This window comes from Poecilia reticulata, chromosome 11 (genome assembly GCF_904066995.2).
Source record: "Poecilia reticulata chromosome 11, P_reticulata-male-v2, whole genome shotgun sequence".
Taxonomy (NCBI): Eukaryota; Metazoa; Chordata; class Actinopteri; order Cyprinodontiformes; family Poeciliidae; genus Poecilia; species Poecilia reticulata.
Window position 1 is genome coordinate 14,254,590 of NC_088840.1, and position 15,352 is coordinate 14,269,941.

The 15,352-nt window shown below is 35.9% G+C and overlaps 3 protein-coding genes across 6 annotated transcripts in view; 2 read left to right on the top strand and 1 right to left on the bottom strand.

Annotated features, from left to right (window-relative positions):
* Positions 1–863: 863 nt before the first annotated feature.
* Positions 864–8,664, bottom strand: ptdss1b (phosphatidylserine synthase 1b). The gene is made up of 13 exons (XM_081612158.1): positions 8,349–8,664; positions 8,180–8,271; positions 7,110–7,154; positions 6,909–7,033; positions 6,535–6,693; positions 5,805–5,956; positions 4,745–4,886; positions 4,488–4,600; positions 4,190–4,255; positions 2,846–2,945; positions 2,333–2,392; positions 1,903–1,972; positions 864–1,812 (listed from the first exon to the last, which is right to left on the bottom strand). Exons 1-13 carry the CDS (start codon positions 8,519–8,521, stop codon positions 1,715–1,717), a joined length of 1,395 nt encoding a protein of 464 aa, XP_081468284.1. The 5' UTR covers positions 8,522–8,664; the 3' UTR covers positions 864–1,714.
* A 178-nt stretch (positions 8,665–8,842) lies between these two features.
* Positions 8,843–12,734, top strand: mterf3 (mitochondrial transcription termination factor 3). Of its 3 annotated transcripts, none has more exons than XM_017307608.2 (8): positions 8,843–8,982; positions 10,008–10,363; positions 10,469–10,624; positions 10,731–10,920; positions 11,563–11,710; positions 11,836–11,907; positions 12,016–12,177; positions 12,278–12,734. In XM_017307608.2, the coding sequence occupies exons 2-8, from the start codon at positions 10,009–10,011 to the stop codon at positions 12,470–12,472; spliced, it is 1,278 nt and encodes a 425-aa protein (XP_017163097.1). In that variant the 5' UTR covers positions 8,843–8,982; position 10,008; the 3' UTR covers positions 12,473–12,734. The 3 variants fall into 3 exon arrangements, with proteins under 3 accessions (XP_017163097.1, XP_017163096.1, XP_008420230.1); XM_017307607.2 differs by lacking the exon at positions 8,843–8,982 and adding an exon at positions 8,989–9,128 and having other exon boundaries at positions 10,472–10,624; XM_008422008.3 differs by lacking the exon at positions 8,843–8,982 and adding an exon at positions 8,990–9,128.
* Positions 12,735–13,640: 906 nt separating this feature from the next.
* Positions 13,641–15,352, top strand: part of uqcrb (ubiquinol-cytochrome c reductase binding protein) — a 61,919-nt gene continuing 60,207 nt past the window's right edge. For both annotated transcript variants that reach the window (XR_014089593.1, XM_008422010.3), the window contains exons 1-2: positions 13,641–13,709; positions 14,526–14,594. Coding sequence is in view for 1 of the 2 variants with exons in the window: in XM_008422010.3 (XP_008420232.1) it covers positions 13,691–13,709; positions 14,526–14,594 (88 nt within the window). In the remaining variant the exon portion in view is untranslated. The remainder of the gene's footprint in view (positions 13,710–14,525; positions 14,595–15,352) is intronic.

The window sequence follows — 15,352 nt, forward strand, 5'->3', positions numbered from 1 at the left end:
GTTGGCTGGTGCTTATCTCCAGCAGTCTAATGATTGGACAAACCTGGAAGAAAACTTGTTAAAGTTTGCAGTAGACTTCAGATTGGGGAAGAGGTTCAACCTTCCGAGGCTAACGAAACTAAACTTACAGCGAGACCTACAATGTTCAATAATTAAAAACAACCCGGTTAAAGTCCAGGCTTAAATTAAAGGCAGAATTTATAAGCAATGTGATGTTCCAAAAATAGAGCCAGTGTTTCTTACTGACTGTAAATTAGATCAAAAATCTTATGGACTACAATTAGTTTTATGTGCTTAGTTTTAAAAAAAACAAAAAAAACCTCATGTTAATAATCATTAAGCTTGGTACATTTTAACATCAGCTTTTTTTTCTTCTTTTTATACAGTATATGTTAATATCTGGTTACAACTGTCGTTTCTATGCTCGGTAGTCAGACCAGTTGTGAACCTCAAAATCCAAAAAATGACAAAATGCTCGGTTCTGGTTGGCTGTTGTGCAGTTTTATGTGAACATCAATTTTCTATCTATTTATTAAGTGAATAAATAGAATCTAAGCTCATTTAACAAAAGTTTTAAAGAAAACCACCAGGTATAAAAATAGCTGTAGCATTTGAATGTGGATTGACCAAACTGCTGTAACTGGTGCTACATTTATACATGCATGTATAGCAAAATATGCAAATGTGCAAGTGTACTGCAGTCTAGTCTCAATTTCAAAATGATAAAACCAGCAGTTATGAATCTGACTGTAAATGCGGCTAGATATTTCATGCCGCAGAGCTAAACATGAACTGAACATCCTTTAATGTAAAAAAAAAAAAAAACACACCTCTTGGATGGTGAGAACAATACATGATTCACATTTTCATGATTCTCAAAAACAGAAATTTATTCCACGTGATCATTAAACTGTAGAAAAAGCAGGATATAAACATTCACATCACCTCATGGTGCATCATGTTTACAAAGCATCTGTCAATACAATTTTTACTACATAAAGTGTTATTTCACTGTAAGAAGACATAAGTGTTTAAGGGGCTCAAGTATGTCAGTGCTTTGGACATTTTGTGCAGTAAATGCATTTTACAACATGAAAAACTAACAATGTGAACAACTCAAGTCCTACCTTTTGTTATAAACAACATACATTTTTCCATTCAAGCCATTACCTTCTGCTGCTCTTCTAGATGTCAAAGATACCACATTTTGACAAATTGTACAACGTCAGTCACAATAAAACACACTGAGCTTATTGGCTTTAGTAAAAGTAGCTTAGTCTGACCTGTAGTGAGTAAACAAAAACTTAAAAGTGCAGCTTCCATTGAAAAAAAATTGCTTAAAAACCTGGTCAACTGTCTCAAATACAAGGGCAAAATTCAGTTTGGCAAAGAAAAAAAAATATTTTGTTAGAATCTACTTGACTAATTTTAATATCTTACAAAATGTTAATTTAAGACGCATGCTGCTGTGAAACAGCGTGCTGATGGTAGAACAGTCCAGTGGAGCCTGTTTTTTTTGTTCATATTTTAACATTCAAAACTATAATCCACAAACATTTTGTTTCTGGCTCTCAAACATTCGAATTTTTAACTGGCATGTTTACCACAGTTTTTTGGTTTTCAGCGACTTATAAAACCAGTGATACAAGAGTAAATATCAATTCAATTTGGCATCCAAAAAAAAAAAAAAAATCCATATTTTAATGCTCGTTGTTCATTGTTCCTTTTCCTCTTCGCTGCTCACAACTCTGTTACTAGCAAGACCCTTCCTCTGTCTTATTAGCTCTGAAAGTCCCAATGAATCGATCTGGTCTGCAGAGAAAAAAACCCCCAACAACACAGCAATAATAAATATTTTGCAGACAAACTCTGTGGGAAAAAAAGCAGCGTGATGGGACTGACCTGAGCTTCCATCAAGGCTCGAGGAACACGAGTTAGAAACATCTCTGTCCTCATCTTTTAAAAATGTGCTCTGGTAACAAAAACAAATCCAGTGACATGGTGGCTTTTTTAATTTAAATGACTAAAAACTTAACAGTAATAATAATGCATTTTATTTGTCAGCGTCTTTCAAAACACCCAAGGACAACATTAAACACACAAATTAAACTGCTAAAAAAATGTCTATAAAAACACAAAAACTTTAACCAATATCTTTACATATTGAAAAACAAAACAACAATCTCACAGATCATTAAGACATCTAAAAATAATCAAGCAATAACAAGCTAAAAATCTTAATAATATAACATAACATAATCATCATATTAAAGCTGCTGCAGTGTGAGTTTAGAGTTACAAGCAGGCAAAGTCGTAAAAAGCAACATCTTACCTGTTGCTTATTTTGTTCAAACCAAACCATGCCATACAGACACAGGAGTGTGATGAGTGCCTGAAGAAAATAAGAATAAAAAGGCAAGGTGGAATAAATTTGATTAAAGTACGAGGTGGGGTGCACTTAATGTTTAGCGCTTAATTTGTAAATAAATAAATATAGGCATCCATTTTGTATTCTTGCTCAAAATTATGCACTACACTGCGTTGATCCGTCATGTAAAATCCCCTTAAAACATATTGAAATGCTTGGTTGTAGTGTGACAAAATGTGAAAAAAACTTAAAGGGGGAATATTTCTGCAAAAACATCAAAAGCAACAACAAAGAAAAGTCTCATCTTCAGACATCAGTGGTTTCTTCTGGGACAGATTTCTAACCTTCTACAAATTAACTACATCCCATTTGACCTAATCTCAATCTGATCTTCTCAAAGTAAAGAGATTTCTAATGACTGGATCTACTGATCTACTGAACATAAATATACAAACGTAGATAAATTTCCATTCTTACCATGCAAAGAAACCAGAGAGCCACATACCAAATTTCAGTCTGGGAAAACAAATCAATACCAAACTTCACACAAACGAGAGCTTCCAGGAATGCAATGGCCCTGCATAAAAAAAAACAAACAAAAAACATACAATCAGACAAATAGCGTTCTTGAATATAAACATTATACTGTATGAAACAATTACTCCCTCTTTTGGCAACACATTCCAACTGCAACAGCGCTTCACCCTGGTCGTAAAAGTCCACAGACCAGTTTGTTGTGTTCCTCTCCCACCCCCTCTGGCTCTGAGCTGGAATGCACTGCTAAGCATTTCCTGCTGACGGTGAGACCTTGTCCTGTTGCTATAGCAACTGGCTCAGACTGAGGGCATGAGCTTCTTTGTGTTTAAGGTGAGGTCAATAACGGCATAATGTCATGAATTTTAATTGAGCAGAGAACAGCCTGTGTTGCGTCTAAATTCTCAAAGCTGTTCTACATCTGCAAAATAATTTAAAAAAAAGAAACCAAAAGAAGACTTGTGAGATCTGTTTGAACAGTAAAATATGCCAGCTACATTTCTGAAAATGTTTTTTTATTAAGTGACTGTTTGTTTGTTTGTTTTTTTAGTGTACGACTATAACCAAACGAAAGCTTGATATAAGCACATTCCCCTATTAATAGATCGAAGGTAAAAAATAAAAAAAAAAAAACATTCTGCACATAAGTCTTAAATTTTTATTTATTTATTTTTATTCCTTTATTTAACCAGGTAAACCCCATTGAGATCCAGATCTAATTTTCAAGGGGGACCTGGGCAAAATAACTATCATCATCATCACTTCATTGTGGCAAATTAAGCAAAAATTACCAGTAGTAACAAGTAGTAATTTTCTCACAGTTATTCCCCGACTTGTGAAGATCACACAAGTGATTTACTTTAATAGGATGGTCCCTTGTTTTTCCCATTTTGAGGAGTGGATAAGAGGCCTTTGTGTCATGACAGGAAATCGGGAATTCTCCAATAGCTCATTTTGAAATGTTTTGATCATCTATAAAAAGACTGAATTAAAAACATGTTTCAGTTGCCATTATTTTATATTCATTTTAAATAATGGTGCTGAGAATTTTGTTTAGATCAACAACAAAAAATATCCCTCAACATAAAATTAAATCTTGTGTTTTGTGTAAGATTGTGCAACAACAACAAAAGTTAATCTTATACTTAGTCTTATACTCAAGGGCGGAGTTGATCCCAATAGGCGAGGAACGGTCAGCATCAGAAAATAATTTAATTGGAGAGAAAAAATTATTTGCTATGATCACAAGGGAAATTAACAAAAAGCCGACATGAAAAGAAAACTTACCCAAACACCCAGCACTGCGTACCAACCCGCATACACTGAGTGTCTGTCAGGTATGCGTAATACTGCCTATAAAATGATGAGGAGGACATTTGTAAATAACAAAAGCATGACTTATATTAATATAAACAGTCGTAATAAATACAAAACAAGAAGAAAAAAAAAAACATACATTCATAAGCTATTTCTGCAGTGTAGGTTTATTCCACACCAAAACAAACTTTACACATTTTTGATTAACCACAAAAATAGGTTATTTTTAATCATTAATCACTCCTCTTCACACAAAGATTAAACATACCGCACTGTGGGCGCAGTGATAACTGCAATTAGCACGATGCGACACCAGCTGAAAGGGTGAGAGACCGGGAAGACGAAGATGTGCTTCAGGAAAAACGCGTTCAACTCTGTCAGCTGCAAACAGAAATAAAAGAAAGGATTATTGTTAATAGAGTTCTCAGGAATGCATTTAGGTGAAGAAAGGTACTGTTAGCTCAAATATAAACAACTTTCACACCATTACAGGTGCTTTTGGCAGAAAACAGAAGGGAGACAAACCTGCCATAAGATCATAAAGAGGTAGATTCCTGCCAGTCTCTGGAAGGAGGAATTTGGATCAAACCAGCGCACAAAGGTCCAGCTGGCCGGTGTAAACTGAAGCACGGCTCGCTTTAACTTCCCCGTGGTCGAGTGGATTTTTCTGAACAAAAACAAGACAGTAGTAATAATAACTCGCATCTTGAAGGTGTTTAAACAAGTCCCATTAGTTTAAAATATCCCCAAATGTACTTTTAGGAAGACTACGGATAATAGCAGATGTTTTTAGTCAGAAATATAGATGATATTTAAATATATTGCTAAACTCATGGTCAACAGTTACATTAAGATTCTTTAAGCCAATGGCGTCCAAACTTCTTGCTATGCAGGTCAACATAAAAGTGCTTGCAGGACATAAAATATGATAACATTTAATAAGAGTGCAAAAATAATTTTGTTATTTCGTTTGTACCCCCTCAAAGATGTACTAAAAATGATAAAACCAAGTAGATCTGTGTATAAAATGTATCTGAAAATCATTGTAAACGGCTTTGTACTTGTATGGTTCTTGAAAAGACACTGATTTCAACACCTCATTAAAAGAAAGGCATACCATTTTGTCATTTTGGGGGGTCAAAGGTTGGCTGTTTTTTTTTTTTTTGGACATTTTTGTGGCTTAACAATCAGCATTAATAACAAGATGGGGATATGTGTCCCTCATACATTGAAAACACTTCCAGGTTAATGAATGCATGTCCCAAAGTCTACTTTTGAGAAAAAGTGTCGGCGTATTCATGGCCCTTCTTACTACAGTGTGTAGTATGAAAGAGAGAGGAAGGTTATGAAATACTTTGTGTAGTAGGAACTGAAGTTTTTTAATTTTTCTGTCAATTTTAGCTGAAACTACCAGTAACAGCGAGCCAACTTTATACCATTCTTTAATTGCAGCATAAGGTCACCCACAATCATGGCAAGGGCTGCAACTGGCCCCCAGGCCACACTTTGGACATAAATGGTTTAAGCTACTCAGTCTCTACTCTTACTGCACTGTATAATATGAAAAAATAAAATGAATACTGACTTGATGCTGGCCCAGCGATAGCTCCTCATTTCCAGGGAATGACAGGCTGTCATCCCCAGCCAGATTCCTCCTCCGTTACACAACAAGATGTCCAGAATCAACTGGTCCCACCAGCACTCTGCAAAGTTTGGCAGAAGGTGCATGAAGAAGAGCTGTGAAAAGTGACAAAGAGCAGAGTGAGTATACAAAAGCTTCAAGAAATTGTTAAAAAAATTTCTACCCATCTATCTTAATGGTTTGAAAGTTTAAAACAACTGTGAATATGGTTGCAGAATCATGCTGAAGCCATGCACAGTGATGAAAATGGAAAGTAAACATGTGGAGTTAAACTCCACATGCTCTAGCTTAGTGAAATCTCACAGGAAAAGACAAAGGGCTGTCCTAACGGCAAAAAGCAGGCTGCAAAAATATAGCAGCATCATGGTTGCTAAGTGTGACCTTGAAGAAAGCAAACATTTATTATCTTAAAACACTGCTCACTAAAAAAAACAATCAAATTAAAGTTGGATTTGTTTCTCAAATTTCCAGTGTTCAATCACACTTCTACCATAAAGTATTTACTTACTTATTTTTTTACGTGTTTATCAGGGGTCAGTGATTTTTTTTAAAGTGATGTTCTGATCAGAAACAACTTATCGTCACGTGCACTTAACATCTGTGCAGATACAAAGCACATTCATGGCCATTTAACTCAAGATTAAGCCAGTCGTTGCCATCTCATGTAGGTCACCTCAGTGAGTTCCCAGGTGATGCTGATTGTCCAGCAGAGGAAGTAGCTGCGTATCAGCAGAGCCTTCATGGCCCATCCTGCGAAGTGGGCGAATGCAAAGATGTCCACTTGGCTCATGATGCGATTCCATGTTATGTCAGAACAGTTTGTAGCATATACCTAAAGAAGAACAAACAGAACGTAGCAAACGGGTACTGACCAAATCCCTCTCCTACATCCGTCAGTGAGAAATATTTCATTTAATTATCCTGATATATTTATCTGATTTATCCTTTCAAAATTTTTGTCAGAATCTTTTACACGTATTCTTTTTAAAATCTTTGCTCCGGTTGTTCATCTGTAAAGGAAAAGTTTGTGTTGTAAGCTGAACTGACCATTGTGTCAACTTCCCGTTTGGCAAAGCGCAGATTTGGATCCAGCCAATACATCAGAGTCTTCACTTGTTTCCAATTGAGGAAGAGGAGAAAGACAAGAAACAGGAAGTAGAGCACACTGAGACCTGTCAAAGACAAGAGAATCTGGTGAGAATCAAGAATTAAAAATGATTTGTATCTGAAGAAAATATTCCGACTCACCAAACACCATTCTCCATATTGCAGGGTGAGGTCTTATAAAGGGTCCTAGAAACAAAGCACACTTCAGTGTGCTTTGTCATTTCAATCAGTGATTAAAATGACATTCAATCAGTCATTTCAATAAGCGTGCTTTTTATGAGACCGATATCATAGGTGCTGTAAATAATAGCGGTTTAACAAAAAACTGCACTAATTAGGCCCTAAACTGTGAAAATTATAGTCTTTTTGGCCATAAATGTAAAAAAGAATCCTCTATTTGATCAAACAGTAGTAAATTAAACACTAAAATCTGTTATTTTTTTTAAATAGTATTGTGTTTCCCCCCGATTACTGACATTTCTGATATTTTGTCTGTAGTAGACAGGCAAACAAACAAAAAATATTTCCATTATATTCTACACTTATATAAAGAAAGTCTCAATAAGATATAATTGTCTAAACTGTAAATCAAAAGAAATAAGTATTACATGACAGATTATAAAGAAGTTATTGACAAAAAACCCCCAAAAACATTACTGTGTAAAAGTCTTGAGTCATTAGTAACCATAGTAGCGATGTACAGAAACATCAGATAACAAGTCAGGAGTTTAAATATAAAGCTTGAAAATCCAGTGTGGCTCTTAGCAGGTGTAATAATGTGGAAGGTCTTGAGTCTTCGTTCAAGAACAGTGTTTGTAAGCTGACACCGTTTTTTAAATGCATACTAAATTATTGTTTTATTTAACAGTAATTAATTATTATTAATAATTCATTATTAGAATTAAGTTTCATTCACAGTTACTAAAGATAAATCTGACATGGCAATGACAGATCGATTTTCAAAAACTAATTAATCTGAAAAAGTGCCACAAAATCTCAGACTGATGCATCACTACTGTTGTCCCGGGTCTTTCTCAGTTTTAGACTCACACAAGACACTGAGTTTCTGATGAAACCACTTTAATAGGTTTTAAGAAAGTCTAGTCCTTGGAGGCAAAAGAACAGGAAATTCTGGATGGTTTAAGCGTACACGTTTGCACCAAATAGTTGACCCCTTGCACCACTATTGTCATGGCTGTGATGTAGCTTACCATTTGGAAAAGCCAGTACGCTGACGACCATGAAGAAACAAACAACCACCAACACACCAACACGGATGTTGTTGTCTTGATTTTCATCGTCCCTGTCAAAATCAGGTTTCGACCATTAACAAAAAAGGTTGGCAAACAACTTTTAACAGCAAAAATAAATGTCGGTTACCTGGTGAAGACAAAGTACATCAGACTGAGCAAGGTAACTGTCAGAAGGCTGATGGTGTGTGGTTTGTAGAAGAAGTGGATGCAGATATCATCCACTTGTTGCTCATTTATCATTCGGAAATGTAGCTTAGATTTTTCATTCTTGAAAGAAGGGCGAGCTCCTGTGGTTACCATATTGCTGTCCTTAACCTTCTCAGTTATTTATATCGACGAAATTTTAAGAATTAAAACCGAAAGTTGAAGAAATTAATTTAGCAACGAAACTCCTCAACACTCGGTCAGGAACCATGTGGGCGGACTAAACCACTTCCGTAAAATAGAGGGGTGTGCAGACGGTGACGTGAATATTGTTATGCCAACTACTAATTAGAACAAAACATATTAGGAGTTAGGGTTTGTTTTTTTTGCCTTAATTGACTTGTAAAGTCTTACGTGACAGATATCTAACCATATTTTATTTTATTTTTTTAAATAAAACTTTATCGATCAGTCATCAGAAAACAGGGTTGTGGAACATTCCGGAATGTGACGTTTGAGTGTAGCTCCTCCGCTAAGGTCCACGTGAAAACACTTCATATTTCTCAACATTTCTACATCTATTTAAGTGTAAGAGAAGATGGTTTGAATAGACAAACGTGAGTATTCTGAATGCCCAGTTGTTGTAGATCTCGGCTAGAGCTCGGTTTTGAGTGTTGCTGTTGACCTAGCATGTTAGCATCGATTAATCAAGCCAACTCCTTAGAGGACATCAACAGATCCCTGAAATGTTCATCCTCTCCATGTAGGTAGCTGATAAGTTAGCATAAAGTAGTTGAGTCCGTCTGTAAATCAGTGGTATTTTAATATTTAAACATTAGTAAACCTATAATTGCATGCAGTGAAGTTGGTCGACAACTAAGACGTATGTAACAGAGCAGGCTACAAATTATTTGGAGGCCATAGGCAAAACATGATTTGGGGCCCCACGTACAAAACAACCATGCACAGTTAATGATAAGGACAAATTAACATAACAGTCATGTTTTTGGACTGTGAGAGGTAGCTGAAAAACCCTGAGAAATCTCTTCACATAAGTGGGAATGTTATGAAAACCTACTGGAGAAAATAAATCCAGGCTGGGATTCACACCCAGCACTTAATGACTGCAAGGCAACAGTGCTAACTTCAGCATTGTGTATCCCTCAAATTGTTCAGTTCATATTTATTACAGTTATGGCTGCAATTAATTATTTTTTTATTTTGATTTCCAACTCATCAGACATTCAGTCAATCAAATAATGCGTATAAATTATTTTATGGGAAAGGATTTATGTGGGTATTTATTCTGCCTCCAGATCTGGATTTGTAATAGTAAGGAAACTTTTGTCCTGCGATGACAAAATTACTGATGGGGAGTATTTATATTTTTAATGTAAGTCAGTTCTGAAATGTTGTGGGTTCCATCTGTGTAATCAGGATTTTGAATGTAATTTTTTTTAAAATTCCAGGTGGCAGGTATAGGAAGGCTTACACACTGAATATAAAGATATTTTTTTCCTTAGCTTTATAAATATATTGGTATATATATAATATAAATATATTCTATATATATACAGAATGTTTTTTTATAATTCTGAGCTCCAAGCTTTCTTTTCCCACACTGTATTTTAATGTCTTTCAGAATGAGCATGTTTTCTGCCTGTGCCAAGTTGTGTCTGCGTTGCAGAGGTCTTCTTTCGCCGAAGAACAGCACTCATCTGCACTGTGTTCACGTTCAACATGGTGTGACTGTGGGCAAACCAAGCAGAATCAGTAACAGGTTTTTGTCCAGAGGAAATCACACAGCAGCTCAGTCGAGACTGAACTGGAAACGGCAAACATCCTGCTGTTATGATTATACGGCGAAATATCTGACAACTGAGGCGAAGGAAAGCAAACATACAGATGACGTGCACAGAACAGACGTCCCTGAATACAAGCCTGCTCTGGTGCCAACAGTAGCTGCATTACCACTGCCCCAAAGTCAGATTTCTGTTGGTATGTATATAATATACTAAGCATAATTTGTAGTTGACTTCGACACAAAATATTTATCCTGGGAGAACTGAATTGCCTCTGACTCCTTTTGTTTTCTTCATGAAGAAGACTTGGATGCTGATGACAGACTTTCAGCGTTGGAGGAAATCAGTGACGAGGAAGCTGTTGGCATTTCTATTCCTCCTTCCATTCCTCCAGCCTCAGTCTCTCTCCAAGACTATGTTGACCAGTCGGAGACACTTACAAAGCTGGTGCAGCTTGGTAAACTCACCATAAAGATTTTTTAACCCCTCCCCCCGTCTTTAATACAGAGGTAGAAGCAGGTAAATAGCATTTTATTAACTCTTTCAATCTCCTCTCATTGCAGGGGTCAGCTTGTGGAAGCTGGAGCGAAGGCCCAACGTTGGCTCCATGTTGCTCAGACTTGACTTCAACAGAGATGTAGCGCCTTGCCTATTGTTTCTGAAAGAGATTGGAGTGGAGGATTCGCGCTTGGGCTACATCATCTCGCACAACCCATTCATCCTCTCCGAGAACTTGGAAAACTTGCAGGCCAGGTAACATGAAAATATAGAGTGCGATGCAAAATGATTCACATTCCTTCGTCTTTTTTTACCTTTTTTCACGATGCAGTCACAAACCTCAATGTATTTTGTAGGGATTTTATGTGCATAGTTGTGAGGTTGAAGGAGAATATTGTTTTCAATTTTCTTAAATTTTAAATATGAAAAGTTGCAGAGTTAACATGGGGTTTTAGCTGCTTTCCAGCTGTTCAATACTTGTTCCATTTTTTTCAGATGAAATTGATGCTCTATGAGATCTTCAAGAATTAGCATGTTATTTTGTAACTCAACCCCAATTGAAAAAAATAACTCACAGGTAGTCAGTATTTTCCAGTTTGGTTACTTCTGGTTGCAGTGGATTTTCTTTAGGGTTATCAGAGAAATGTGGGCTCTGATAAAGACACATCACACTTTTTTGATTCTATTCCGCAAAAGATCTGAAAGCCATCTGTGTTTTTTGTTTTGTTTTTTTCACGTTGCTCTGTCACATAAAGTCCCAATCAAATGCATTAATGTTGGCTGCTGTAACGGCGCATAACATGGAGAATGGAGAAATGAATATAAATATTAGACACAATGTTGACATTTCCTCCTCCAGATTGTCTGTGTTGATCATGTTTTCTCTTTTGTATCAAGAGTGAACTACCTGACGTCGAGGAAGTTCAGTTCAGAAACGGTTGCGTCTATGGTCTCCAGAGCACCGTATCTTCTTAACTTCAGCGTGAAGAGGCTGGACAACAGGCTGGGCTTTTTTCAGCAGCAACTCAAACTCAGTGCTTCCAACGTAGGTTGTTGGGAAATCACAAGAGATCACATGAAAATATTTTTGAAATAAGGAGGGATTTTTTTTTTTTTTTTTTTTTTTACTGGTGAGCGGTAAATACTAATAACTTCTACATATGTCTGCAGACGCGGAACGTTGTTGCTCGTCTCCCTAGATTGCTGTGTGGCAGCTTGGAGCCTGTTAAAGAAAACTTAAAGGTATCGAGTCAAAGCTTGATATTGGAAATATCATAGCTTGAGTTTATTTAGATGATGAACAAAATCCTCTTTCTTTTTTTTTCTTTTTTTGGTAAATGTTTTCTGCAGGTGTGCGAAATAGAGTGTGGCTTTAAGCAAAATGAGATCCAGCACATTGTTATTGCCGTCCCTAAGGTTTTGACAGCCAGTAAAAGGAAACTAACCCAGATATTTGACTTTGTTCACAACACCATGAAAGTTCCCCATCATCTGATCACAAAGTTTCCACAGGTAGGTGACCATGACCATTTGTTCTGTCTGTCTGTTACTAAATTTTGCTTAATTTTTGTCCAAATCTATAATTTTATAACTGTTTTTTATTGTCTTTCAGGTTCTCAACTCAAAGTTCTTGCGTCTCAGAGAGCGCCACTTGTTTCTGGAGTATCTTGGGAAAGCTCAGTATGACCCAGACCTGCCCAGCTACATCTCACTGGACCGCTTGGTGTCCCTGCCGGATGAGAACTTTTGCACGGAGCTTGCAATGGCCACATTGGAAGATTTTTATTTGTTCCAAAAGACTCTTTGATTCTTCATGATGCAAAGATTGAAGTGATACAAAACCCACACTGGATACATGGAGTGGATTCACATCCATAAGATGTTTGTAAACATGTTTACCAAAAAATTATGCATGGCAACTTGTGTGCGCAAACTATTCTTTGCAAAGAGCATAACTGATATATGTTTAGTTTAATTGACATCTTTTTCTGTGGTTTGACTGTATACATTTATGTACATAAAACAGAATTTGTCCTAAAATATTAAAATGTAACATTGATATAGTTTAACTAGTTCTGTTTCTTTCTTGTTTAATTCAGTTTTATACATCATGACGTCCTGGTTTACATGCATAAAACCATATTTTAACTGTAAAACTTGTAATTTCTCAAAAACAGTAAAAGTAAACAATATTAATGCTGCCTGGCCGCTGAGTTCAGCATGGCATCAACGTTGCTAATTGTTCTAAATGAGAAGGATTCTTTTCTCCTTCCGAATACGAGTGGTGCCATGAAAACCTGCTTTTTTGGATACCTTAAAATCTAGTACTTTTATATAACAATACATCCCAATTATAGATTTATTAATCTATAATTGGAAGATTTTTAGTTGTTCCAAAAGACTTTTGTGGAACAGAAGAGTCTTGGTTTAAAAAAAATGTTTTTCTAAAAGCTGGTCAATTCTGCTACTAAAAGGCTCTGTAAGCTGTCTACACTGTATTTCTGGTGGAAATTTTTCTTTCTTTCATTGCTTTTGGAAGACTGAGTTGGGAAATTGCAACCTAATTAAATGTGGGGTTGCAACAATTAACATTTAAACTATGTGATTATTAAAAAAAATAAATACTTTAGTTTGCCATATTAAACTAATGTACATTTCAGATAAAATGTACATTTTATGTTTTATACATTTGAGGAATAAAACGTAAAATTGCACTTGTTAACATGACTCGCTGATCAGATCAGCTAGAAGGAACTAATATTGAGAGATCCACTTTGTTTAAAAATATAACTGAAATAACCTTTACTGTCCTTGAGAAGGAAATCAAAAAAGGAATAAAGAACTTTGCTGTAAATATTTTTTTTGTTAGAATGGATTTTTAAAATTACCAGTCAAAAAATATTTCCTTTAAAATTCTTTAAATATATGAATTTTTTCTTGGCTTTATATACATATATATATATATCGTCCTCTGAGCCGCTTTTTACCCACAATACACCGCGGTCACTCACTCTTAGTGGTAAACATGGCGGCCAGGGCACCAGGTAAGCGAACATCGCTTCTGATTTTTAAGACGTTTCCATACCTTTAAATATCTTGTCATGTTCATATTGAATGAATCGCAATACATTGTCAAACACGGCGTTGTGAAACTGTATATCATCTGCTTCAAAATGACTTTATTGTGCCTCTAATATGTGTGTGTCCTTAATGTCCCCTTGCTAACTGATGCTAACAGATTGGCTAGCGCTAGCTTAGCATTCACCGTTATGGATAATTATTTGAAAAATGTATACACATTTTTAGAACATTTTTGTACATGTTACTTAAGAAATTAGTGCAATGGACGCTTGATTAACTTTATGTCTTGCGCATAACCTTTTATTATTTAAATACTTACAGCCGGCTAACATACATTGTGCTGTGTCCTATTTCATTACATGGCTAATGTCAGGTAATGAGGAAACTCTTGGCATTGCTTTGCTGTATATTTTTATTATTCGATTCTCTAGCTTCTCTGTATTGTACTAACAAGAGACTTTCAGTAAAGACTTGACAAAGCAAGTCATTTTTAACAATAATAATAAACATGTAAATCAAGACATTCATTATCTAACATGCTGTGTAGTGTACTCAAAACATTTTACTAATTTTTAGGGACGTTAACAACTGTTTTAGCTAACATAGCATTATTTTACATGGCTTTTGAGATGAAGCCATGTCTAGATGTGTGTGTTGCAGCTGCATGCTTACTTTTAGATTTGCTTTTCCCCTTACTGTTTGTCTGTGATGTATTGAGGAGTTTGTAGGCTTTTTTTCTCTCTCTCATTTTCTCTTTGTGCTCTTCCTTCATGTTACAGCGACGACGGGCAGGTTCATGCTTGGCGTCCGCAAGTGGTATTACAATATGTGTGGCTTCAACAAGCTTGGTAAGTCTATTAAAGTTTGTTATAAAGTAAATTTTCAAAACACCAAGAGAAGGTTGAAGTTTATGATGACACCCTTGTACAGCTTAAGCAAGAATAAACTGGGACTCTTATCTTATTTTGCTACAAGGGGGCAGGGAGAGGAAAATAAAAGTATAACAGTATGGTGATCTTCTTTTTGAAGTTTGCACAATGAAGCTGTAAACTTATCAATGAGCTTAAGCCGTCTCTTGAGTTGCATGCTTGATGTCCTTCAGTTGTGCAGCAACTGATTTGTTGCTGTTTATTGGAAGATGTGCGGAGTGCCTTAATTTTTAACAAAACCTAAGTTTACCAATAAGTTGGTGTTTAGAGTTTATCATTTTATAGCACGGCTTCAGAAACTGAGCACGGAATATCAGCAAGGCTTTCAGTTTGAGGGACAGATGGATTTGAATCCATTTTATTTATAATGAAAAGATACTCTGTGTAAAAGGTGATAACAGAGTGAATAAATGTAGATTCTCTTGTACAGTATTATTGCTTTCTGATTCAAGAGTTGCTGGTTCTGATTTTGGTTCTAAGACTGAAATCTCTGAGCACCATAATGCATTTCCTTTTTCTGATTTTGAGATGAGAAATGGGGGATTAATCAAAACAGTCAAAGTCAACAAACTTCACTTTTGTTGAAGTTTGGAAACAAATACCAACCCCCTGCTCTTATAGAAACACACACACACACAAATGGCAACAAGATGTGAATAAACATCAGCTGTTTCAAA